Below are 22,934 nucleotides of genomic sequence, written 5' to 3'. Positions count from 1 at the left end.
AAATGTCTGGGCAAATAGAAGGCTGGCCACGCCACGCATGACTATACACGCACATCGCTACACCCACATCGCTACACGCACGAAGGGGTAATGAAGCAGATGGCCATTTGAGCAAACGCGCTGTGAACAGAACGTGGTAGAGCAAGGGGGAGTCCCTTCATTGAGAATCACTTTGTCCAATTTTTGCGAAAATTATAATTCTGCGAAATGTGACAGTCTACATCACGTTTTCACTTGCAGGAAAGTCCCCCTTATGTACACATGAGTGTCATTCGGACGAAATGAAGAATTCCATGTGGTCCATTCGCTTTTCCACGTGGATCCATTCGCTTTTCCACGTGGGCCCATTCGCTTTTCCACGTGGGTCCATTCGCTTTTCCACGTGGGTCCATTCACATCAGGGGGGCGGGACAACCTACTTTCTTGGATATCTATAAAAAGAACAAATACTCTGTTTTACAGAAAAAAAAAAAAAAAAAAAAAAAAAAAACGAACATGTGAATGAACGAATGAATGAATATGTTGAGTAGGAGAGCAGCAGAATGGTCAAACGCATGGACACATTTTTCTGTTAACTCAATTTTCTCACTTTCGAAAAAACTCTTCTTGGAGTTCTCCTTAACACACCCGTGCGTGTCGAAGTAGCGGTGGGACAGGCAGAACATCCTTTTGCATTTCTTGCAGGTGTAATTGTTGATGCCATTCAGGACCTGACAAGTATGGAGGTTATTCCGGCAGAGGAGGAGGGGGGGGGGAATAAAAATGTGTTCCATTATTCGTATGTGTATTAATACCCTTAAGTGTGTGGGGAATATACACGTGTATTCTAAAAAATGGAGTCTTTTTACGGGCACACGACGTGGTTGCTCCATTTGGTTCATCATTTGATGCTCGTTCTATTTTTCCACTTGGCCACTTCTCAACTGGGCTAGCCTCGCCTCCTCACCGTTTTGCAGCCCTTCTTGCCGCACATCACCAGGGACTTGTTCTTCTTCTTAAAGGTGCATTTGTGACTTACGTGATTTTTTATTTCTTCGTCTTTCTGCAATTTTAAAAGCGAAATATGTGGTGTTTACGTATGGCACGCATAAATTGAGTAAATCAGCTGATGGTGCACAAAATGGTGTAGGTAGACATGCACCCACGTGTTACGTAATATATATGCTACTGCAGGGTTCCCCTCTCTTGACTTACATCGGGGAGAACCCCATTGCAGTGGTCGCACAGAACGACTCGTTTTAAATCTGCTGCGTTGGCCTTGGCGCAGGAGTGGTCTTGAATGTTTCTGTGCAGTTCGCAAAACTGACAAGGGGAGATGAAAAATAAAAAAAGGGTAGGATGTTTATTGGCGTTCGGTTGAAAAGACGGGGTGCTAAAATGTGGACGAGCTAATACGATGCCTCATCAGTGAGCAAGTGCCTTTTCGCCAAGAACATACACAAATGGCTTATCATATCTTCTTTCCAACGCTTAGCATGGCTACTATGTTTTCGTTCAGCAGTCAGATGTTACACAGCGCGGACATTTAAAATTTTTTTTTTTTTTTTTTTTTTTTTTTTTTGTACACTTAAACCGCAGTATTCACATTTAAAGGGGAGAAAGTCATGGTATCTACATCCGTCCAGATCACACTTTCTCGCGAAGTCGGAGAAGTACGCCATGTTCTTTCGCTCGCTGTTACGTCTATCCAGCTTTGTGTTTGTGCCTTTTTCACATTTTGTTTGTTACGAGTCTGGCTACTATACGGATGATCGTTCAAATGTGTGGGATGTTGTCGCCCTTCAGGTTTCCGACTCTCAGCCCGCTCGTTTCCCTGTAGGTGCCTTTTTCACAGCCATTTGGCTTCTTTGCTCACATTTTTTTTGCCTTCTTTATAATTCTTCTAAATTGCCCATTAGGTGTATTGAAAAAAAAAAAAAAAAAAAAAAAAAAAAAACGGTGGTTTCCTCTCACGTATTTTCCGCTCCCAAAAAAGGGGAGTCAAAATAATCTTGATTTATATCCCGCGATTAACGGACGAAGGAAAAAAAAAAAAAATTGCCAATATTACACAATGAACCTTTTTCCATGACAATGTTCTTTTAAAAAGGCAGAAAAAAAAGAAAGAAGTCTCAATAACCCCCATTTTTTTTTTTTTTCATTTACGATTCCTTCCATTTTTATTTGGGTCACTTCTTAGACCGGACTGTTTCAAAATTGCGTTTTTTTTTTTTTTTTTTTTTTTTTTTTTTTTTTTTCTGTTGCTGGAAAGGCAACACATTTTTTTACAGTGATGACATGTGTAATTGTCCCCTCATCAAGGTGAGTTTTCTTTTAATTTTGCGCCACGGGGGTACTTTGCTTTGTCGGCTATGTTTTGCATAGTTTCACTTTTCTTCGCTTCATCCCTTTTAGTTTGCTCCAATTTGAGGAGATACAACTCCGGCGGAGGTTCGCACGAACTCCCACTACCTCATATAGACACTGTGACATCAATCGACATTTTTTTCTCTTCACCTTCCCGTTTCGTGAGAGCGCCAAACCAGTTCTGCGCCTTTTTCCCCTACCCGTCCACCCCTCAGCAGGAACAATGTTCTATCAACACGAAGAAAAGACTTTACCAATAACCCAATGGTGAAGAAATGAACAAAGCAGGTACTCGTGCAGAATTAGCGGACAAAATAAGGAAAACACATTTCGTCACTCCTTCCCTATGTGCACCACGTATTGCATTTTTCTCCTTCGCAATTTTTGTGCACTCGCGCAGAATTTTTTTTTTTTTCCAATGTTGGGGAGAATACAGACAAAAAATGTCTGCCACATTTCTTCCCACTTTCCTTGTTCCACTTGTTTTTCCATTTTTACAGCTCCATTTCTTCGCATTTTCGCGACACACCTTTTTCCTTCTGTTCTCTGTCAATTACGTGCATTTGCCCTTCCCGCTTTTTACCAACGCTCAATGGACATCACCTTCAGTCACTTGTGAAGGCGCTCCTCTTATTCGTCTCCCTGCACTACACACACCGCACACTGCACCTGGCATAAATCAGTTGTTGCAACTCAGACAATTCACACAACTGCTTCGCACAGGCAAACATGTGCCCCCTGCAGTGATACAAGGGGAAAAAAAGTGTCCCGTGATTTGATTACCTCTGTCTCCCCAAAATCTTAACACTTCCTACGCCGTACACACATATGTGTTTTCGCTCATCCGTCATCACGCTCATCCGTCATTACGTTCATATGTAATTTTCGTTCATATGTGATTACGTTCATACGTGCTTTCGCTCATACGTGCCTTCGCTCATACGTGATTACGTTCATACGCGATAGCTTGCATGCACGTGGAGTGCCCACTTGACCACCACCACCACCCCCCTATGATGTTGCCCCCCAGTGTCATTTTTATGTATATATTTTTCCTGTGCTTCTTCACCCTCTACCTCTGCCTGCTACTTCTGTCCTTCTTCATGTCATTGTATGTCTCGCTTCACTTCTTCTGTGTGCTTTTTTTTTTCTTTTACATTTTGCTGGAATTTAGGGACAAAATTGAAGAGAAAAATATTAAGAGCCAAGAATTATTATGTTTTTTGCGCCTTCTGTAATTGTTTTTTTTTTGCTCAATTTAGTAAGTACCTTCCACCTAAGCAAAGTAGCCTCTACTTCATTTCTGTGTGGAAAAGACATTCTTCGAAATGTGAATTCAGGGGAGAAACAAATTATTATTTCTAGAAATTTTCAGAGACATTACAACAGTGTGAACCCCCCAAAGGTGGAACACTTTCTATGCAAAAATGAAAAAGTAGATGGCCAAAATGGAGAGACATGTTTCTTTAAGAAGGACCAAACTTTTTCCAAACTACTTGTTCACCCAACCCTAGTTGAAGAATTGAAGAGGAATAACATCACCATCCCATCACTCATTCAGTTCGACCTCTTGCAGTATTATAATAAATACTTCCCTATGCTGTGCAATATTATCATCGGTGCTGAAAATGGGATTGGCAAAACCTTATCCTACATCATTTTCGTTTTGAACCACATCTTGAAGCAATCCAACAGGAACAACAGAGTCTTCGTCTTGATTTTTCAGTATAGCGGGTTGCTCACTAGACAGTGCCTCCAAGTCGTTCGACGCCTCTCTAGGTAAGCATAAGGGTCTTTCCCCCAGAAGGCTCTGCGCCCAGCATAACAAAGCCACCCCAATAAACTGATTTGCCACTGAACTGACTTGTCACACACTTTTCTCTCCACGCAGAAACATCAAGGTGAAATGCACCACCCTGAACCCTGCCCCCCTAACTCCATTGAACTTGAACCCAAACGGAAACCTCATTCTGATAACCTCCCCCGTGAAGTTCGCCACCTATATGAAGGAAAACGAAGACGCGGTAACTCTTTTTTTAAAGAACCTAGACTTCCTCATAATGGACGAAGTGGATGTCATGTTCGAAGATCCATTTGTGAAACATGTCAAGGCGCTTTATGAACAATTAAGCAAATTAGCCAACAAGAAATACATCTCCATAGTAACTTCTTCCACCTTGTCCAATAAGGGGAAAATGTCCATATACCAGAACATCAAGAGATACGTAACAAATTCCGTTTTGATAAAGACCAATTACCTGCACAATGTACACCCCCTTGTGAACTACCACTTTGTAAATCTCCCCACGTACACTGTTAGTGAAAAAATAAAAGCTATAAAAAGGATAATGTCCAAAGAAAATTACAAAAAAACTCTCATCTTCTGCAATACACTTACCAGCTGTAATAACGCATTTAGTCATTTGAGCTCCCTTTTTGAAGACATTTACCTTTTCAATTCATCGTTAAAGAAGGAAGACCAGCTTGGTATTCTTGACATTTTCAAGAACTCAGAGAGGTGCATTCTCGTGACCACCGATATAATTCACAGAGGAATGGACATCAAAGGAATTACGCATTTGTTTCATTTTGATGCGCCCACCAACATTGTGGTTTACACGCATAGGTAAGTAGGAGCAGAGAAAAGACTCCTCATCATCTCGAACAGGCAGATACACCATGTACAATTGCATTGGAATGCGCCTTTTCTTTCTACCTTTCCTCTTTATTTCTTTTCCTCTTCCCATGTGCATGGTTTCCTTTTGGGGCTTCCCCTCCACCCACCCCTCAGAAACGGAAGAATCTCCAGGGGAGCCAGCACAGGAGACATATACCTTTTTAATGACTCAGACAATTTGGTAACAAAAAAAATTTACCAGCTTCACAAAAAAAACGTCAAATTTGAAGACATCCTTAGCAGGAAAAGGTCTTTGCGAAAGAATTATAAAAGGGACTTAAAAAAATCGAAGCAGGGGGAAGGGAAGACGGGATAAAATCCACAATGTTCTACGTAACATTCGCTGAACAGATGAATAAGTCATACAAAGTTACCTGTACAAGTCATTTATTTCTTCCAACTTTTTTTTTAATTCTCCTTCGTCGTTTGTTCTTTCATTTGTGCCTTTTTTTAAATTTTGAATGAACTGCATTTTTTTTTTTTTTTATGAAAAAAGGAATGTGCAGTTATTAGATTAGTGGGAACCATGCACTGTATGGTAGCATATATATTAGGAGAGAAGTGTGTGATTGACTTATTTTTCCCTTTAGGGAGAGGTAAACCTACTTGCAGTGTGGCTGATATCTTTTTTAACTTCTTATTTTTGTTCCGTTCTACCTCGACAAGGTCCTGTGGAAACAGCGAGTGTTTGGTGAAATTAGTGTTGAAGGAAGATCGATCGTAGGCAAGGAATGCTACTCCTTTTAAGGGGAAAAGTGGAAATTCCGGGGAGAAAAAAAAAAAAAAATGATAAATCACTTTCACTTACTTTTAATTTCTCCTTGGAACTATTATACTCCGTTTTCATCAGTGCCAATTCTCCATGCGCCTCATATATTGCACTATTTAGTTGATCGGTGTTCGATTGACATTCCTTTATCTTGTCCCAAACGTCGTCGGCGCTGCTGGTGTAAAGTGGCGACTCCAGGGTCTTCATCAGTTCGCCTATCTCCTTACGGGACTTCTTCCTTCCGAAGGTGAAGAAACGGAGGAAAATTTTCCACAACATGGGCATAGCAATAGGTACAGTATAGGAAAAACGACGATCATGCGGAAAGTCAACAACGAGAAGGGCCATATATGTATAGCCCCTTTTCAATTTTTTAAGGAATACTTAAATTCGCAGTATTTTCCCTCCTCTCCCTGGATAACATCGGGCAATTCTCCTAAGAGTGTATTCAAATTTTCCAGCTTCCTTTTCTGGATAGATATTTCCTTTTTTAAATTTACACAAGTTAACTCCTTAGCTTTGTGAGCATCGTCAACGGTGTCTATGGAAACTTGGTTATTTTTGATAATTCTCTGGGACTCCTCTATTTTTTTTTGCTCCTCTTTTTTGATTTTTTCCTTCATTTCCATTATTTTGTGTATCTCCTCGTTTTTCTTGTGCATGTTGTCAACGTAGCTGTAGAACACCTTTTTATTCTCGTCCATTTTGGAAGGAAAAAAAGATATGCACGAAAAACCTTAAAATTGCACAACGGAGGCAGGAACAGGTTTGCAAAAGGATGTACACACAGAGGTATTCATCAATGTGTGCGGCTAAATGTTGCAAATCGTAGGTTAAGTATGCTCTCCAGAAAAGACATAGACTAAGCGACGGTGTCCGTTGCTTCTGCCACTGCGCTTACTAAGCTAAGAACAAGACATTTTAATATGTGTAAGAATGTGTGCAAATTGTGACAATTTGTGTTGCGCATTACAGGTTTTTTTTTTTTTTTTTCTGAACTGTTCATACTTTTTCACTCAATTTTGTCGCAAATTTGGCTGTTTTTTTTTTTTTTTAAATTCCGTGTTCATACTTTTTTTCCCTAATTTTAGTGACTTATCGTATTTTTCCCCTTTTGGTTCATTTTCATTATAAGGATATGGAAGATCTCCGCAAAAGATGCTTTTGATGGAGTAGCCGAACAAGGAAATGTGTGACATGACATACCATCACCCACGTTGGCAGTTGCTTTAGTCTTTAACATAGTAGGAGTATGGAGCATGCGAAAAGGGGAACGAGATTTGTGGTGATGGCAACCGTTTCCGCCGAATTTAGACAATTGAACTATGGTAGAAAATGTTGCTCCTTAAAATTGTACGCGTTAACATAAAACAATCAAATGCTGCGAAAACGAGCAGCACGGAATGAACTTCTGATGAAATTTTCCTTTTTGTCTCGTCCCAGGGGGCCTCTTCTCCGCATCATATGACGTGACGAAAGTGATAACCGCATGACTCGCAAGCCAATAACTTTGACAAATTTCATTTCCTTAAATTTGGGACCACGCAGCGTTCGTATCGCATTGTAGAGGTGCCCCTTCACAGTACACCCGTATGAGGTGCAAACAATGTGTTAACCGATTATCATCTTTGGGAACAGATTCCTCGGGAGGTAAAGAAGCACGTTGTCCAAATATCCAAAGAGAAAAATGTTGAGGACCCCAAAGTAGGCCCTATAAACATAAGCGCACACTGGGCCGTAGTACGTGAAAAACCTGTCATTGTGACTTAGCCTATGTGACGATTTTTTTTTTTCAAAAATGGCTAATTCTAAAATGGGTAGATTCCCAATGTTGCAAAAGTGAACGGAAAAATGTCGCCTATTCTCTGCTGCTCAACACTCAAAAGTTTCTTTCAGTCGAAGGGTAAATACACGAAGGCTCCTACAACCTTACCTTCCCCTTTTTTTTTTTTTTTTTTTTTTTCGGTTCACGTGTTCAAACTGCTCCACCGCTGTGCGTACGCACTAGGGCATGCGTACAATATATATGCGTATACCACTTTTGCATACCCGCAGCACAATAAAATTGTACAAATTGTTGCTCATCCTTCTTCTATTTTGAGAAAACACCCGAAGAAGCTCCGAACTTTCCACAATTTTGCCTTTTTTTTTTTTTTTTTTTTTTTTTTCTCCATCCACCTCCCCTTAGAATGCTCCCTCTTTTAATCTGATTAGTTCGACGATCCATCGGAACGAAGCGGCCTCACCTCTGTACACAAGCGCCCACGCAGTGCGACATAACCCTAATTGGAATATGTCCCATTCTCAATTTGTGACTTATGTTGCGACAGCGCTTGGAGAGTAGCTACATCCGTTTTCTTATGTCAAGATAGAAGGGAAAACATGCAGAACGTTAGGGGCAACACCTTTTCCGTTAGCCTCCTTGGTTTATATTACTCTGTTATAGTTTGTCCGTTTTGATCACCACGCGCACTCCTACCTTCCTCCGTAAAAGAAGGCACCTCCCGAAAATAAGGCCATCAAAGCATGAGATCTTCACCCCTCACTATACTAAACCATGTTGGTAGAACACTAAAAATTCATGTGACTCTGTGTTTGCTCCTTTTATGTGTAAATGTTCGCCTACATAAGACAAACGGCGCTGGGACAGCGCACTCCATCAGAGAGAACTTTTTTATTTACCCAAGTGGAACGCGCGCGAGTGTTAGGAAGAAGAGGTTTGTATTGAGAAGGGCGAACCATGGGGGAGGGAGCTTAGAGGCCCACGGGGTTGTAGATCCCCCGAGCGAATCTGCGCCCATTATGGAGGAGAGGAAAAGTATTGGTGAAGATAGTCGAGCTCAGAATGGAGAGGATACCCGTTTACACAGTGGTGTGGATAACTTCTCACCTCGTGTAAGCGACCAGTTCGCAGACGTGCCCGAAATAAACCCCAATATTGCGAAGTTCCTGGCCAGCAAGGGCATAAATCAGATGACGAAAATTCAGGCGCAGAGCTTCAGGCCCATTTACGAGGGGAGAGATATAATAGGGCGCTCGGAAACGGGCTCGGGGAAAACGTTAGCCTTCGCACTTCCCTTGGTGGAGAAGTTGTATAAAGTTAAAATGGGAAGAAGTGGAGAAGGGGTAACTTCCTCCACACCGCACATGGAGAAGAGTGCCAACGCATTTGACGGTAGAAACCAATCAGATGACAACAAGAACCCGTCGATCTTGGTACTAGAACCCACTAGGGAATTATCCAAGCAGGTAGAAAACACATTCAAAGAAATAAGCCAATTCTACAACTTCAATATTATGTCTATATATGGAGGAGAAAGTTATGTGTACCAAGAAGCTAAGTTGAGGAAAGGAATTGAAATTTTAACTGGAACCCCTGGTCGGATAATTGATCACTTGGAGAAAAAAAACTTGTCCCTCCAAAATATAAAGTACTTGGTATTAGACGAAGCTGATGAAATGCTAAACTTGGGTTTTACCCATGACCTAGAGAGAATATTAAGTTACATCAATTTGAAGGAAGCACAGATTTTGTTGTACTCCGCAACGACTCCATCATGGGTTAAGGATATCTCTTCCAGATATATGAAGAATCCATTTTTCATCGATGTAGTTGATTCTTCCAACAAAACATCCAAAAATATTAAACACATTGCCATAAAGACGCCTTATGACATAAAGGAAAAGGCCCTGTTGTTGGAGGATATCATTCTCGTTAAGTCGAACGGAGGGCAGGTCATCATCTTCACGCGAACCAAGTTAGAAGCGGATATCTTATGCTCCGAGGGATCTTTTAAATCTCTCTCTTTTGCCGTTCTTCATGGGAACATTGCCCAGACGACTAGGGAGCATACAATGCAACGTTTTCGTCAAGGAATGTTTCAAATTTTGATAGCGACTGACATTGCCGCTAGAGGATTAGACATAAGTAACGTCGATTTAGTCATTCAATGCTTTCCTCCAAACTACGCAGAAATTTATATTCACAGAGCTGGAAGAACAGGAAGAGCAAACAAGAAAGGTGTTTCCGTTGTGCTATTCTCTAGTGAGGATAAACAAGACTTAATAAAGATTGAAAAAAATTGTGGTATAAAATTTTCCATAGAACAATTGCCAAACAATGAAGATGTCTTCACATCTGCCTCTACCATGGCGTCAAAAAAAATTGAAAATGTGAATCCATCCGTATTGCCATTTTTTCACAAAACTGCTAGCGAATTGATAGAAAAATGTACGCAGTTGCAGATGGATCAGACAGAATTAGTAGCTAGATGTTTGGCACTTATTTCCAAGAAAGAACAAATCAAAAAGAGATCTCTTATTAATGGCTTATCCGAAACACTTACCCTAAGCTTTATCAACAAAAGTAGAAAGTGGAAAAACGAAGACGACATTATCTACTGGGTAAATAGAATATCCAACGATTTAAATGTAAATACATTTAACAAAATTTTACAAATAAAAATTGATACAAAGGATAGATTTTCTTCCTACTTTGATCTGAATGAAAATATAGCAGAACTGTTCATACAAAATTTTAATAATATGTCCAAGGTAGACCATAGAAACATGTTCGACTTGACTGTGGCTAGGAGTATCCCTGAACATGTCGACTTGACTTCTGAATTCCATTCCTCAAGCAGGTACCACCCGAAGAAGCGCTATTCCTACAGGAGAAGACCCTCCTACTACTGACGCGTTGCCGGTTCCTGTGTCGATCTGCATTTGTAGAAGTGGACCTGATTAGTGCAAATGTAGGAGGTGCATATAATACCCTTCTTAAAGGTGCACGTGTATGTGGACCACCTAAGGTGTTTTCTCTCATTTTCTTCATCCACTCTGTCTTCTTCCTATTATCTGTTTTTATTTTTTCTTCATTTGTTGTCAACCACTGGAACTAGGGCAAAGGGCGCATCGAACTGTTTCAAAAGATAACCTTAGGAGCCTTCACTTGTGCATAAATAATTACGTAGCTTTGTGCCTCTCTCTCTCTCTCTCTATATATATATATATATATATATGTTCCCCCAGGGAGAGGTCTAAATAACGTTTTTTTCTTTCTTTTTTTTCTTTTCTTTTTTTTACCCATTCTGCGTATCCCCTCAAACTACCGCCCAGCTGCACAACCGTACCGTTTTACCTGTGCAAGAGTTTTTTTTTCATTTTTTTTTTTTTTTTTTTTTTTGTGTAACTACACCTTATTCAAGCGGCCGCAATGCTAGTAAGGGGCATTCCCTCTAGGCTTAGGCGTACCCACGTGAGAACAAGCAAAACTGCGAAATCGCAAAATAGTGAATATCTTCTCAAATACCCCCGTTTCAAAAAGGCCACACATCGGTGATGCACTCAAATGGATGGAAAAGAAAGTAAACACCGGATTAGAAACGTGCATGCAGAATGTTCCTCCTCTACTTGCCTTCTTTTTTTTTTTTTCATAGTCTATCTATTGCCTTGTCTTATTACGTCTGATTTGACTTGTCCAACATATTGAGAAACCCACAAAAAAAAAAAAAAAAAAAAAAAATGATCATCGAAGAAGGGAATCTTAAAAAGAAGCTATACGCATATGTCCCTCCACTAAATATCAATTAGAGTATTTTTCTCCACAGGCACTGCTCTTCCGTACGTTTTTGTCTACAACTTTTGGCTAACCATTGAACAAAAAGGCATCTTCTGCTCACTTTTTTGATCGTTCACCGTGCTGCTAGTTCCCTTTTTTTTTTTTTTTTATTTCCTGGTGAAAATTTTCAAACCATATAATACCACGCGGGGGCAAAATGAAAGTTCCCTTTGTTGTAATTTGGCCTTTCCTTTTTTTCCTCATTTTTCTAAAATGTTGCTCATGCGATAAGTTAGACTTACTCCACAAGTTTTACTTCAAGGATGCCCTTGGGAAAAACAAGGACATGTAAGAAAGCACAACTAGATGTGCATAAAGAACGCAACTGTGCATGTATATAGAAGTTAATAAGTGAAGGAGAGATAAAGGCAACGTCGCCGGGATGGGTAGCCATACTACTCTTCTCACCTCATTTCGACTTTTTCATGTCGCTTCTCCCCCTTTTTATACAGGGCCCCTGGTGAGAAGGAGCTGTACCCATTGATACAGGACCTTGCGGTGGATGACGAGTTAAGACCAAACGAAGTAGTGCGATTGTCGGGGATGCTCCCTTCGTAGCTCTTCGATGCCCATGCAGGAGACACTGACAGTGCACTACGTGAAACGGTGTACCAATGCGCGCTTCTTGACTCATCCCCCACCCCCCTACATTGCACCCCTGTGCGACAGCCACTACCCCCTCGCAGGTGAACCTTACGATGAACATTCTTTCCCTGACCCGTTCGTTAACCCCGAGGAGTGCGTCCTATCCTTAGGGTAACTGCCGCAGAATACATACACATGACGAATTCCTAGCGTCCAGTTTGTTCTCTCTTTACGCAAAAACATAGGTGAAATACTCATAGGTGTATACTTCCTCGTATGTGCACACATATATGCCCCTTCACGCTCGCTTGTCAGGATCAGCCACACTTGGCTGTGTGACCCATCCCATATTCTGAGTTTGAGTGAACAGCTCGAAGTTGAGGCGGCTCTACTGAAGATACGGGACACCAATTTCCACAAGTGCTTCAACAAGGGAGTGTTTTACTACCAAGTAGGCCAACTCACGGGCATATATATATATATATATATATATATATATATATATGCATATGCTTATATATTAATATGTATATATATGAGCGTTCTTCCCCCTCCTATGGTAGGGCCAAAGCAAAACATTCTTCCACCCTTCATAAGCATGCACACATATATTGTACAGCTTTCGAATTGAGCTATATTAGGCATTTGTTCTCTACCCCCCACCACCAGGTTTCAGTCGCGCTGGTACCCGAAATTATCATCACCAAAAATAGCTCCTATGAGAAAGCCGTAAAAAGTTTCTCTCAAAAGTTGTTGCGAAAATGGGGCATAGGGAACAAGGAGTGTCACGACGGTATTTTGCTTGTATATGTAAAACAACTTGGGCGATTCATTATTTCGACGAGGGAAGGAGTTGAGGAAAAGTACATAAAGGAGAAGGACGTGACAAAGCAGTTTATGGTTACTTACTTTGCCACGGGTTCGGTTGGCAGGTCTTTAATCGAGACATTGAATTTTATTAACGCAAAGTTACCTTCGAAGCCGCAAGGTGAGGATAACAGCACGCCCCCACGGGTGAAGTGCACATGTACACCTACACATGTTTTACGGTGCGAGCTGTATGCATCCCGCTCCATATTTCGAGAAAATAACCCGATGGACGCGTTGGCGCAAACTGTTATCATCCCGTAGTTTTAATTATTTCCCATTTGATCACTGCCACTGTAACTTCTTACCATTTTTCCTTTCGTAGAGCTGACCAACACAGGGAAAACTTTTTTGTTGCTGATTTTTTTGTACGTTGTGTCTGTCGTTGTAATATACATAGCGACTGTTACATATGGAAAGAAGTGATCGATGAGCGATGCAAAATGTATCTCCATAACATCGCTCCGCAGTTTGCACCCCACCATTTATTGGACGCTCTGCCAAAAAAAAAGGTTGATTTTGTCCTTTTCAATAAATTTCCCCCTTTTCCTATGTTTTACATGCAAAAGGGCCAAATCAGGTCAATTTTGGGTACATGAAAAGGAGAGAGTTTCTTATCCGGCTAAAAATTTCGGCAGGGGGGAACTTGTGCATTCTTGCATTAGGGTAAAAATAACCTTTTTTTTTTCTTTTTTTGTTCATAATTTTTTTTTGTCGATACAGCTATTTCAGGTGCATTTTTTTTTTGCAAAATGTACTAAACTGCCTGAACAGGTAATATAAAATTATGAAAAAAAAAAAAAAAAAAATAGCTATTATGCACCTGCAAGGTAAAAAAGTTCAACGAAAATAGAGTCGCTTAAAAGGCTACAAATAAAATCGAAACATTTTATGAAGGAAGCTGTGTGTGTTCTTCCTCGTTACATAAATCCCTTGTTTGATAATTATGCTGAACTGTATCTAACTAGTTAAAGCCCCTTTCTGGAAATATTGACAAAGGAAAAAAAAAAAAGAAGAGCACAGAGGTGTGCCTATACACATGTACATTTTCTGCTTATGCACTGTCCCATTCGGGGGGTGGAAGAGCTCCATTCCGCTCACCAACCGCATTAAGTTTCCCCACCAATACGGTATGCTTCAAAATTGACACAATTAAAAAAAAATATATTTTGATGCATAAAAAGGTGATTGTATTCACTTAGAAAAAAAGTTCAGTGTAAAGGGAATTTTATTTCTACTTTTAAATATGCTAAGGAGGTATTAATTTCCCAATTAAGAAAAAAAAAAAAAAATACTCCCTGCAGAGATTAAAAATAAAACACAACACAGATTAAAGTGTACTACCCCCAAATTTCACGAAAAGATTTACACAATCTCCTTTTAGGTATCATTTCTACACTTTAGCATCTGGACTTTGAAAAAAAAAAATGAAGGGGGAATTACGCAGTGTAGCAAATTTTTTAAAATTTGGCTTACACAAAAATGGAATCATCGGTGGAACAAAAAACTCCGCTCTGCGCTGCGGTTCGATGATGCATGCGTTCAGAGCTCTATCCAACACAAATAATGGGGAGAAAAAGAAAATGAACATGTTTACAGCAATCAACTCAGCTATGCACAACGTGTTTGAAAAAGACCCCAATGCGATACTCCTCGGGGAAGATGTAGCCTTTGGAGGGGTATTCAGGTGTTCGCTAGATCTACTAAACAAGTATGGAAATAAAAGAGTTTTTAACACCCCTTTGTGTGAACAAGGTATTATAGGTTTTGCAATTGGATTAGCAGAAAATGGATTTACGACCATCGCAGAGATACAATTTGGAGATTATATCTTCCCCGCATTTGATCAAATAGTGAATGATGTAGCAAAGTATCGATACAGGTCCGGAAACAGTTTCGATGTGGGTAAACTAACTATTAGATCAACGTGGGGTGCAGTAGGCCATGGAGGTCTTTATCACTCACAAAGTCCAGAAGCATTCTTTGCACACGCAGCTGGTATTAAAATTATTGTACCTAGTGACGCTTACAAAGCAAAGGGGTTGTTACTTTCAGCCATTAAAGATCCCAACCCTTGCTTATTTTTTGAACCCAAAATTCTCTACAGATCATCCGTTTGTGAGGTCCCCGTGGAGGAGTACGAATTAGAATTAGGCAAAGCTGATGTAGTGAAAGAAGGCACAGATTTAACTATTGTTACCTGGGGGTCCTTAGTACATAAAATGAAGAAGGCAGCTGATACATTATTGACCAAGCACAAAATCGACTGTGAAGTTATAGACTTGCAAACCATCATTCCTTGGGACATTGAAACGGTTCAGAAATCGGTGGAAAAAACAGGACGCCTTTTAATAACCCACGAAGCTCAAGTGACCAACGGCTTTGGAGCAGAAATTGCTGCCAAAATTCAAGAGAGGTGTTTTTACAATTTGCACACACCAATTAAGAGAGTCTGCGGATATGATACTCCATTTCCCCATGTATACGAACCTTTTTACATGCCCGACGAGCATAAAGTAGTGTATGAGGCACAAAAAATGATGGCCAACTAGGTGTGTGGGGATATTAACATATTGTGTAGGTATATAAAAGGGGAGGGGGGAAGGTAAAAGTACCAAGCATGATATTATATTATATACGTGCAAAAATATCCTCTTCCCTTTTTTTTTTTTTTTTTTTTTTCTGCTTGGCCCATAGACGTGGGAGCTTCTTCTGCGTCCCCCCTACTCAGGATGATAATTTTAGTCATATTTATAAATGTATTCCCCCCTTCGGTGTGATACAGAAAATGGGTATCCCCTGTTGGGCACATTTATACGAACTTTTTTTTTTCCCTCCTCCCAAAAGTGTTATCCCACAAAGGGGGGGGGGGGGATGACTAAGTTTCCTCTCTTTTTTTTTCGGACCCTAAAGGAGAAGCTCCTGGTAAACTGGAAGCTACACTTTTACGTACTTTTCCGCGGAGTACATTTTTTTTTTTTAAAAAAGCAAAGAAAATGGGGTGGAACTCCCCTTTTATATAGATGGTCTGCTTGTCGCTCCTGGAGGGGGCAAGGAACCTGTGCATAGCAAAAATGGAAGTGATGCACACGATGGTATCACTTCCATTTTTGCTAATTTTTCCCCCTACCTCACCAGCACTTTTGTTTTTTTTTTTCCCACTACGCCTACGCATTTCCGTTGTGCACATGTATGCATGATACATATATCTGCATATAGATTACTTATATGTACGAAGCTGTGTATACCTAATCACGCAAGTGCGTGCCCTTCACATGTACATCCAGAAATAACACATAAGGAGGAAACACCCATTTGCACTGCAACTGTAGTTGTTACTTATTTCAAAAGGTACTATTTTATATGTGCAGAAAAGGCGGCCGCATCTTGCCGTGGTGAAAACACAGGAGTAAGAATAGCACATCACACGTACTCAAGTGTACGCCGAAAAAAAAAAAGAAGCATGTTCCCAAAAAAAAAAATTATCGGTCATTTTGCATTCACTTATGTGGAGCGAGTTTCCCGTTTAAGTAGTCCAGTTGGTTCAAGAGGGGAGTAATCCAAAAAAGCGTAAAGAGTGTAAAGTTGAAAAGGCAAGGAAAGAGCCAACCCCCCTAAAATCAAACGACATATACTGCAAGGCGCCATTTGCAATTTGTGCGCACCTTATAATTCTGGTACAGAAAAGAATACCGAGAGAATATAAAAAAAAAAAAAAAAAAAAAAAAAAAAGATATTTCCTGGGGGCTTTACATTATAAGGGCCCATCGCAGGATTCTCCAGAAAGTTAGGTCTCTCGTGTACACGAATTTCTAACGCATGAAAGAACAGGCAAACGGAAACGTTAGCAGGGAGGTGGAAATTGCCGTCATTGTCATAATTGAAAAGGGAGAGATTCACAGCTGCTGTGCGCTGTAAATTGCAAGGTGCGCAAAACCGAAGGTGAAGATTCGGAGGCAGAAATGGCATGCGAGCGAACACTTCCCAAATACACCTGTATTTCCAATTTGTGTATAAAAAGGAAGGGCATTTTTATTACCATCACGCATTTTGTGCTTTTTCGCACCCACACTTTTGCATATCTACAAAATTTTTACCACCTCTTTTGTCCCTTGTGTAACTTCAAACATAAGAGGGTTGTTTTTTTTTTAAAAAATATTCTCCACTTCACTCGTAGCCGCAACGTTGTTGCGAAGAGGGCATTATTCTCCACACCGATGCTCTCTTTTTTCAGTCACGTGTATATATCATCACCTCTCCATTTGGAAAGAGCACCCTTTTTTGTGTATTCAACGCGTCAGGAAGGGCGCGAGTTATTCTCACCTCTCTACCACCGTGCGTGTTTACCTAGGAGGAATCATCCAAAAGGAGTGCCTGCCTTTCCCCACATGTGCATAAACGAGTGGAATAAAAAAAAAAAAAAAAAAAAAAAAAAAAAATCTTCCTAACCAGAAAAGTGAAAATACCTTCTCTTTGAGCCTCCCCCACTGAGCAGTTGCTAAAACGTATATGCAGATCTGGGATTTCCCTTAAATTGGCCAGGTGCACACAAGACCCTTTAGAGAGATCACCAAATAATGGAGGGACAATGCCCGTCTGACGAGTTCACAAAATGTGATTTGGTCCCCGAGGGGGAGATGGAAATGATGGATACCGTTGCGAAGAGGAGTGACGGGGGAGGTGAACTGGCGAATGCTGTTGTTGAAAGGATCGACACTCAGGGGGAAAGGAAAAATCTTTACACTGGAAGAAGGCTCTACCCAGGGGGGGGAAGACCCTCTCATGGAGGAAGAAGCCCACACCGAGGAGGAAGGCGCTCCTCCTACAGAGGGAAAAATCCTTCCCATAATAAAGCACCCATAGAAGGAATAAATGACACAACCAAAATATCCAAACTATGTGAACTGAAAGAATATTCACAATTAGGGGATCAAAGAAATAGCGTTTTAGCAAATTTTAATGAACTTTATGGAGCAAAAGGGCATACCATCACAAAATCTTTGATGGAGATTTTTCACTTAAATGAAGAGGAAGAAATTATTCTGTTCATTCTTCAAAAGTTTTTACACATATATGGATTATGTGTCCCTTGCTTCAAATTTAGCAGTCCAAATAATTTATGTAGCAACAACATAAAGTGCAGATGGTGCCACCATTATAATCACACGGATAAGGATTCTGCTTTGCACCCTCATAAGATGTTACACATGAGAAATAAATGTAAAGTCTGTTCATACTTATCTAGAGATGGTTTTTGTTTACTCCAAAATGAATGCCATTTTTGCCATTCCGTTGAACATTTACCGCCCAAAGTACGACACTCATATTTTCGCATGTTGAATGATTTGTATGCAAAGAGAAAACACACAGATGTCATTACGAAAGAGTTGCTTCACAGTTTCCAAAAGGGGAAGAACAGCACTTCTCATCGGAACCTTTTTGTTACCATGGATAAGGAACTCATGTGCTTGTATGACGACGGTCAGGGGAAAAGTACTGTCGAAGAACGTGGAGAAAATGGCAGTGAGGGGATGCGAAAAAAGGTGGAAACATGTTCTGAGTGTGATACACACGGGAAAAAACCATGTAGGAGTTACTTCCTTCTGGGGGATGCGGAAGCCACCTGCATGGACAATGGCAATTGCCCAGATTGTCACAGCGAGGCGCACAAAAATAAAAACTCTAGTTTATACTTTATGACATACCTTCATGACAAGAACCTTTGCCAAGTGTGTCCACACATTAACGAGGAGAAATGCTCATGCGAGGGGGATGGCGAGTATTGTCACGACACGGACCACATATCCTACGGTATAAAAATGAAGAATGTCCTGGGCGTGTGTGAAGCATCTTTGAGGGGGGAATTTTCCGACGAGCACCAACCGGGGAGAGCGGCAGCAGCGAATGTTACGAATGTTACGAATGTTACGAATGTTGCGAACGTGGAGGATGGCCAGGCCAACGTGGCCGACTCTGCATCCATCATGGCGGAGTCCACCTTCGATACCAACGCCTCTAACCTGAGCACGGAGCGACAGTATCATCGGAGCAGTCACCGAATACGCAGCAGTGTGGGGAGACACGCCCGCCCCCCAAACGGGGATTCGCCAATGGGCGGTTCGCTAAACGGGGATTCACCAAGGAGGGATTCACCAAGGAGGGATTATCCTGGAAGGGAAAGAAAAAAGAATTCACACAAGAGAAGCACATATGTAAGTGAGTCCTCCAAAAAATATGCACGCTCAAGAAATAATAGCAGAAATGCCCACATAAGTACAGGAAGCATGAACAAAGAGGATCTTGTAGAGAGAAAAAAAAAGGATACAGAAATAGGAACAGGACGGTACAGAAGTTATAGTAAACAAAATGAGCAGCACTTAAGAAATAATTTGTGTGAGAAAGATATCTCAAAGTTTTATGAGAAGAATGAAGAAGATGGAAAGGAAAAGTGTGTTTCCAGGGAGTATGCAGACGACCCAAGTGATCTTGATACACACCACATGTGCTACAGCACAAGCCACAAAGGAAAGGAACCTCTAATTGTACATAATCAAGAAGAGTTTTCGAAAGGGGAGGAAGAACAAAATGTATTTAAAAATTTGCACCATGAGACGAAGAACATTTCCTGTTCCGATTTTGTGACATGCACAGAGACAGATGTAAAGGGGAAAAATAAAAGTTTGATAAATGGGAAATCGGATCTGAATTATGAAAATATAACAGGGGATAATCCATGGGTGGAAGATAAATCTAAAAGTAAGGATGATTGTAATGGTACTGTTGGAGAAGGTATGATAAATCCCCACGATCAAGAGATGAAAAGCGATGATGATAATATTTGTAGGCAGCAAAATGGAGGGAGCCATTTAGGAAGCCATCATGGAAGGCACGTGGGCAGGCACTTCAAGGACGAATACAACTGCGGAGAAAGCAATGCCTCCACGAATGCAGAAAAATGCACTAACAAGGAGGGGATAGATGATTACTTCGGAAAGGGCCCCTCCTCCGCCTGCACAAGTGAAAGCAACAAACGGGTGGACTCTCTGACCAATCAGGAGGCAAAATATCATTTGAACGATCTTCAAAGTTTAAGCAAATTGCCCCTGGACGACATTCGAAATTTTCATGATGAAGGTCAATGTGAGGAAGACATCGAGATTGAGGAGATCAGCAGCAGAGTGAAGATTATTCAAGATGTACCAACACATAATGCACAGAGGGCGAGGGGTGTTATCAGTGACAGAGTTATCAGCGACAGCGTTATCAGTGATCGCGTTAGCAATCACCGTGCTGGAGGAAATCCAAGGAAGGGCCGCGCCAATTGGAACCAAGTGGCTGGAAAAACGTGGAGGAAACAGAGAATGATGACGGGCGAATTAACAGGAGCATACTCGATAGAGGAACACAATTCGTGTAGATGCATTCCGTGTGCCTTTTATTTTTCTACCGGATGCAACTACGCCCTCCAATGCAGGAACTGTCATCATGAGGAGCACCGCAATACGTCCAGCCATTTGTGCTATTACAAGATGCTCCATCGAATGAGAAAGTGTAAACCCTGTGTAGACTATTTTAGGGGTACTTGCAAACATAGTCAAACTGGAACTACGAGAGAAATGGACCAATGTGCCTACTGTCATGACGAATCACACAGAAAGGATATGGAAAGAATGGCCAACGTGAGAATGCGTAGGGGGAGTATATCGAGCCAATCCACCTCTGGATCGAAACGGCAGTGGCGCAGCTCAGGTAAATCCGCTGTAAAGCCAAAGGAGCAGTTGCGCAGTTCACATCTATCCACATTGGAGTTAAAAAGCAGAACACGCAGTTCAAGTCTCTCCACACTCGCATCGAAACAGAAAGTTGTAAGAGACCCTTCCTCTTCATCAGGAAAATGCACACAAATAAATCTGGAAAGACGAAACAAGAGTACTGTATCCAATTCTAATAAAAAAAAAATTATTCCAAATGAATCACAATGTCAGGAGAAAGTTCACCTCCCCAGTAGAAGTGAAGAAAATGAGGAGGAGGACTCCAAGGTGGGAGGTATAAATTGTACATTGTCTTGCAAAGAAGGCGACAAATATATAAGCAATGGTAACGCCATTTCGACAAAGGAGGAAAAAGAAGCAACAGAAAGAAGAGCCCCTAAAAGTGTAATGAGAAAAAGTAAAGGAGTTATCGAAGATGATAACTGGCGCTCCATGAAGAATGTAACTTCAGGTAGAAGAGTGGCAAATGGAAGGTACCCTCAGGCCAGACATATCAAGAGATATTCATCGCCTGAAGACGTAAGCAGTAGAGGAAGCAGTCAGTTACGTAGCCGAAATGAACGAAACTACCGCATCGATAGGAAGCAACACAACCAACACAACCATCACAACCATCACAACCATCACAACCATCACAACCATCACAACCATCACAACCATCAGAACCGTCGCAACTCCCATCCGCGTGTCCCCCGTGCAGACGAATCCGACATGAGTAGTGAACGCGGCCCACTGTCGGAGAGCCAAAGTGATTCTAGCTATCGCACTGACTCCCCCTACCCAAGAGAATCAAAAAGCAGAACATTCATCTCCGACAAGGAAGAGGCCAAATCATGGCGCAGGAAACAGGAACCTATTGATCAAGGAACTCACAATTTATCCTTTCGTCCCAGTCTCCTAAGTCGACATGAAAAAGGAGCTTGCCATCCATGCGTCTACTATTTTATAGGTTTTTATGGATGCTCAAATGGAAGAAGGTGTCTAAATTGTCACCACGAAGATCATAGGAACCCTCACACCTTGTTTCATCCCTCTCGACTTTTACACGTAAAGAAGTTGTGCGTTCCATGTGCGAACTATTTCAAGGGCGAATGCACCAGACCCATGCACGCCTGTGTGTACTGTCATAATGAGTCGCATGCAGAGGAGGCAAATTTGGGAAGAGGAGATAGAGACAGCGGGGGAAATGCAACACACAGAGAAGGCGTAGCCGCAAAAAGGGGGCTCCCCAATGGGGGTACCATCAAAGAAAATATTTCCGAATATAACATTTCCAAAGATAACATTTCCAAAGATAACATTTCCAAAGATAACATTTCCAAAGAAAATATTTCCAAAGAAAATATTTCCAAAGATAACATTTCCAAAGAAAATATTTCCAAAGAAAATATTTCCGAAGATAACATTTCCAAAGATAACATTTCAAAAGAAAATATTTCCGAAGAAAACATTTCAAAAGAAAACATTTCCAAAGATAACATTTCCAAAGATAACATTTCCAAAGAGAATATTTCCGAAGAGGACCGCGCCAAAGTCAACCACCACGCAGGCAAGCATTTCCATTACGTCAAACAGGTCGGCTACAGAGAACGAGATGCGCACGACAGGGGAGTCTGCCACCCGTGTACCTTCTACTTCTCAGGAAATAATGGGTGCTTAAAAAGGAATCGATGCCCAAATTGCCACAATAGAGAGCATGGAGACATTCATTCATCCTACCATCCATCGAAGCTCCTACATTATAAGGGAATATGCTACCCCTGTATTGGGCATATGAAAGGAACGTGCAGGCGAAGGTCGTATGAGTGTGTGTACTGTCATAATGAAGAACATCTCTCGGAAGACAGGAAGGATCAAATGAGAAAGGTTATCGATTCGGTTACTGAGAAGATGAAGGAAAGAAGGAGAGACAACCAGAACCTGTCCCATGTGCATAGAGAACATAGAACCTAGGTTGATATGTATGTTAGCAGTCGTGTGTAGCAGGAAGTTTAGTTACCATTCACGGGGCGACCTCCTTGGAAGAGAAATTCATCCATTAATAATAACATGATAGAAGGATCTCATCCCATAGAATGGTTAAGCTATCTAAAAGGAAAGAATCAACACCCATGGAAAGTCAATAAGACGCATCTGAAGTTATGCTCAATTGGGAAGTTTGGATCATCCAAGAAGGGGAAAATATACCATTCGACTGGATTAGGTGCAGCGCACATGTAGGTGGAGGCATGCGGACAAATGGAGCGAAATTTTCATCCCATATGTTTTTGCAAAAGTGTTGACTGCTCACCTGTGTTG

General features: G+C 41.1%; 7 protein-coding genes across 7 annotated transcripts; 5 read left to right on the top strand and 2 right to left on the bottom strand.

Moving 5' to 3' along the window:
• Positions 1-431: 431 nt before the first annotated feature.
• On the bottom strand, positions 432-1,661 carry PKNH_1029500 (AN1-type zinc finger protein, putative; the record flags this gene model as incomplete). Its single annotated transcript, XM_039114113.1, has 5 exons — positions 432-451; positions 590-710; positions 947-1,042; positions 1,195-1,302; positions 1,566-1,661. The coding sequence occupies 5 exons, from the start codon at positions 1,659-1,661 to the stop codon at positions 432-434; spliced, it is 441 nt and encodes a 146-aa protein (XP_038969733.1).
• Positions 1,662-3,562: 1,901 nt separating this feature from the next.
• On the top strand, positions 3,563-5,339 carry PKNH_1029400 (ATP-dependent RNA helicase DDX27, putative; the record flags this gene model as incomplete). Its single annotated transcript, XM_002259739.1, has 3 exons — positions 3,563-4,125; positions 4,238-4,972; positions 5,138-5,339. 3 exons carry the CDS (start codon positions 3,563-3,565, stop codon positions 5,337-5,339), a joined length of 1,500 nt encoding a protein of 499 aa, XP_002259775.1.
• A 54-nt stretch (positions 5,340-5,393) lies between these two features.
• On the bottom strand, positions 5,394-6,496 carry PKNH_1029300 (conserved Plasmodium protein, unknown function; the record flags this gene model as incomplete). The annotated part of the gene is made up of 4 exons (XM_002259738.1): positions 5,394-5,489; positions 5,630-5,692; positions 5,832-6,030; positions 6,177-6,496. The coding sequence occupies 4 exons, from the start codon at positions 6,494-6,496 to the stop codon at positions 5,394-5,396; spliced, it is 678 nt and encodes a 225-aa protein (XP_002259774.1).
• Positions 6,497-8,318: 1,822 nt separating this feature from the next.
• On the top strand, positions 8,319-10,487 carry PKNH_1029200 (ATP-dependent helicase, putative; the record flags this gene model as incomplete). Its single annotated transcript, XM_002259737.1, has 1 exon — positions 8,319-10,487. One exon carries the CDS (start codon positions 8,319-8,321, stop codon positions 10,485-10,487), a length of 2,169 nt encoding a protein of 722 aa, XP_002259773.1.
• Positions 10,488-11,569: 1,082 nt separating this feature from the next.
• Positions 11,570-13,290, top strand: PKNH_1029100 (MOLO1 domain-containing protein, putative; the record flags this gene model as incomplete). The annotated part of the gene is made up of 6 exons (XM_039114112.1): positions 11,570-11,700; positions 11,865-11,921; positions 12,082-12,168; positions 12,313-12,448; positions 12,667-12,985; positions 13,190-13,290. 6 exons carry the CDS (start codon positions 11,570-11,572, stop codon positions 13,288-13,290), a joined length of 831 nt encoding a protein of 276 aa, XP_038969732.1.
• Positions 13,291-14,291: 1,001 nt separating this feature from the next.
• Positions 14,292-15,416, top strand: PKNH_1029000 (2-oxoisovalerate dehydrogenase subunit beta, mitochondrial, putative; the record flags this gene model as incomplete). Its single annotated transcript, XM_002259735.1, has 1 exon — positions 14,292-15,416. The coding sequence occupies one exon, from the start codon at positions 14,292-14,294 to the stop codon at positions 15,414-15,416; it is 1,125 nt and encodes a 374-aa protein (XP_002259771.1).
• A 2,025-nt stretch (positions 15,417-17,441) lies between these two features.
• Positions 17,442-22,589, top strand: PKNH_1028900 (centrosomal protein CEP120, putative; the record flags this gene model as incomplete). The annotated part of the gene is made up of 1 exon (XM_002259734.2): positions 17,442-22,589. The coding sequence occupies one exon, from the start codon at positions 17,442-17,444 to the stop codon at positions 22,587-22,589; it is 5,148 nt and encodes a 1,715-aa protein (XP_002259770.2).
• Between the last annotated feature and the right edge of the window lie 345 nt (positions 22,590-22,934).

This window comes from Plasmodium knowlesi (assembly GCF_000006355.2).
Source record: "Plasmodium knowlesi strain H genome assembly, chromosome: 10".
Classification (NCBI taxonomy): domain Eukaryota; phylum Apicomplexa; class Aconoidasida; order Haemosporida; family Plasmodiidae; genus Plasmodium; species Plasmodium knowlesi.
The sequence above is the reverse complement of the archived record's forward strand: the minus strand, read 5'-3'. Positions and strand labels throughout refer to the sequence as shown.